General features: G+C 46.3%; 2 protein-coding genes across 2 annotated transcripts; both read right to left on the bottom strand.

Moving 5' to 3' along the window:
- Positions 1–238: 238 nt before the first annotated feature.
- TEOVI_000871900 (uncharacterized protein) lies at positions 239–496 on the bottom strand (the record flags this gene model as incomplete). Its single annotated transcript, XM_067223537.1, has 1 exon — positions 239–496. The coding sequence occupies one exon, from the start codon at positions 494–496 to the stop codon at positions 239–241; it is 258 nt and encodes an 85-aa protein (XP_067079638.1).
- A 523-nt stretch (positions 497–1019) lies between these two features.
- TEOVI_000871800 (uncharacterized protein) lies at positions 1020–3224 on the bottom strand (the record flags this gene model as incomplete). Its single annotated transcript, XM_067223536.1, has 1 exon — positions 1020–3224. The coding sequence occupies one exon, from the start codon at positions 3222–3224 to the stop codon at positions 1020–1022; it is 2205 nt and encodes a 734-aa protein (XP_067079637.1).
- Positions 3225–3355: the final 131 nt, after the last annotated feature.

The raw sequence follows: 3355 nt of genomic DNA, 5'->3' as shown, positions 1-3355 counted from the left end.
TAATAATAATAATCTTTTTACAAAAAAGGTAGCAAAAAGAGGGGAAACCTCTTTCCCACGACGGCACTCGTTTGAAGCTTTATATGCTCGAAAAATAAAAAAATAAATACGTTCACTGGTTACAAGTAATAGTGTTCATAATAGTGATGCACGCTCTCAGCGAAGGAAAAATAAAAAGAGTAAAAAAAAGAAAAAAAAAAGAAAATTGCAGTAGGAATGGTAAAACCCCAATACATGTTTACTCATCAAAACAGATCTGGAAATGTGTAGGCTTGTCTTTTACTGTTTGCGGTTTAACCAAAACAGTGCGTAACTTTGGGCTCTTAATTAGCGCTTGATGGGCCTCTCGAAGGATCCACGTGCGAAGCGGAAGCCCATCCTCCTCTGGCGTGTCGCCTATTTTACTTAAGCAGTTGAGAAGCAAATCATCTGTTGCATATTCTTCATTCCTTATGCGATCCAGGGGGATATGTATCTCAATTACTGCGGGAGCCATCGTTGCGTATGTCAAATGATATGCCTCAGCAGTGGAATCGCTTCAATAAAATTTTCTTTGCCTTCCCACTTCAGTTTCTTGGTTGCTACTAAGCACACAAACAAAAAAAAAATTTCCTTCGATAAGAGAAGACACAATATTACTCTCCCGTTACACCACCAATAAGAAATCACAATAATTGTACAGGAAAGAAGAAAAAGAGTGCAAGAGACAGAAATCGGGCAACCATTACGGTGCACCAGGGTAGATATTTTTTTTATAAAAAAAAATAAAAGTAAAACCAATTACGGACTCCACCGATTGCTGCCATGGAGGTTAACGATTGGGTCCCAACATATCGGAATGTTTTTTCATCACTCGTTATGAATGGTGACATGTTTTGGTGAAGGCAATGAAAAAAACCAACAGACCAAAGACAAACTTAAAACGATAGCGTATCACCACCCATTGATATCAAATAAGAAAACTAACTTTCTTTTCTTTTTTTGCCCTTCTCTCCATCTAAAGCCCATACGTCTCCAACTCACCACACTGCCCGATCCACAGAACAGCTACGAGAGCGATAAGCGGGACTTTCTGCACCCTCCTGCTGCCAAAACGTGGCATAGCGAAGGGCAGCATGACCCATCAATAGTGCATTCTCAATATGCAACTCAGTTAAAGACAACAACTGAGCGAGATTTGAAATGTTCCGGTGATTAATCACATCCGCCGACCCCCGTGAGAAGTGCTGCATTGCTTCCAATGCCAAACCCTTCCCACCACTGCTTTGCACCTGGATCAAAAGAAGTTCAGCATACAAGTGGTGTGGAAAAGTATCATCACACCTGTAAATCTGCTTCGCTCTCAAGACAGACTCTTTCATCGCTGAGACCGCAGCGTCACGTTCGACTTCCTGGGTGTCTTCATCAAGTAAAAACAACTCACCTCCATCTTGCAATATTTTACAACAGCGCAACAGTGCCTCCACTAGCATGACCTTGGCCTGACGCAGGGGTATCGGTAAGTATGGAACATTCTCGGGGTTCCGCTGCCCCACGACAGTGTCATATGTTTTGATAGCCTCCTTCAAGTCTGTGGTTGTCTGCAGAGCGTAAATAGCTGCGTCATCCATCCACTCCACTTCAGCCGAGGAACTCCCGAACACTTTAACTAAACGCTGCCGAAGTTCCGTGAGTACACGTTTGCCGTTGAACCCTTCCACCGCAGCAACTAAATGGCAACAGCGGAATACCGTTTGGAGCTCCGCTTTCCGGGCTAGTGGTTGCTGAGGCCAAGGGTTTGCCTCGTACAGACGGAGTAAATTAGAAACCAGTCGCCAACGCGGCTCTTTAGTAACCAAGTAGCGACTCGAGACTAATTGCAAGCACGCTACCACAGCCGTACGCTCTAGGCCCTTACCGTCAGTCACCAGTTCCTCAACAAGGGGACCAGCAACGGGGGATATCTTCACGACATTGCGAAAAGATTGTAATAAAATGGTGAGCACCTCAGAATGGAGCGACCGCGGTGTATACGTCCCCCTAAATATTGTCCACAATGCCTCCCCATGTGCTGAGTGGCCAGTAGCGTGACATGCAGCAATAACAAAGGCATACGACTCGGCTGTTGGAACAAGAGAACGAAAAGACATTTGTGTTATTGTCGTGTCCAAATTAGCGAGTAGAGACACTGCCGTTGACCACCTACCAGCAGCTGCAACAGCCTTCAACACACCCTCCGCATACGCACAACCTTCTTCGCCTGATACCACCAACTTCGTCTTGGACACTTCGCCACAAACAGAAAGAGCTTTTTCCCAAACAAACTGCCGGTGCGCTGAGCCAACCGTGCACTGAATACGATGAAACGTGTCTGCACTACGCCACAGAGCATCTAGAGCGTGCGTGTGTGTTGTCAAGGTTGTATCGTAGCCGGACGCAAGGGTTTCTTGGTACAGTGAAAGTGCATGAATCCATGGTCTAGGTCCTCCAAGTCCCGTCTTGTATCCGGTCATTAACCCCATCACTCTGTTAGTCATTTCTACGGGTGGGATTATGCTAGGATGCATACTTTTGGCAAAGTTTCTCAAATGCAAGGCAGCGGACCATGAAACGTCAAGATGCATTAGATCCGTTAGTGACGTTGCTAAAACAGCCACTCCACTTTTCCGCATCTGAAATTCTACTCTCGCCACCAGTTCATTGTCCGCACCCTCCTGAGTGAAGCCCAGAAGTTTGTTGAAGGAGGAACCACGCTCCGCCCACCTCTCCGTTGCACGAGCCAAGTAGTTGGTAAAGCTTGTGCGTTCCTCTTCTGTGAAAGTCGACCATCGCTCATCCGTCGTACCTGTAGAAGCCTCCATTAACTTTTGGAATTCAGTGCGACCAACGCGCTCTTCCACATGGCGCTGCAGTAAAATGCAGGCGAGTGTCTTGAAGGTAGATGCTGTTGGAGACTCCCCATCTGCGTTTAGCAACACCTGTAGTGCATTCATTGCATCTCCTTTTGTTTCTGAACGCACAATTGCTCGTTTCACTTGCCGCGTCAAGGGGGTCTCCATCTCACCATTGGAAAGTGATACTCTCAACGTAGCATTTGACTGGATGAAGGAATCATGAGGCCAAACTGCCGTTAAAGATCCCTTTTTTGATGTTTGGGATGTGGCTGCAAGTGCTCGATGCCATGCTTGTACTTGAGTCCGCCTCCTCAGTGCACGAGAAAGTTTCTCAGTTACACGTGGTGGCATGCCAGTTCATAAAGGAATTTATGAACTGAGAGAGAAAGAGAGAGGGAGAGGGAGAGACAGAGCTTCAACCCCTCAACCAACTTATCACCCACCGTGAGGTCAAAGGGCAACAGTTGGGACTAAAAACCAAC

This window comes from Trypanosoma equiperdum (genome assembly GCF_001457755.1).
Source record: "Trypanosoma equiperdum strain OVI genome assembly, contig: ctg_1893, whole genome shotgun sequence".
Classification (NCBI taxonomy): Eukaryota; Euglenozoa; class Kinetoplastea; order Trypanosomatida; family Trypanosomatidae; genus Trypanosoma; species Trypanosoma equiperdum.
The sequence above is the reverse complement of the archived record's forward strand: the minus strand, read 5'-3'. Positions and strand labels throughout refer to the sequence as shown.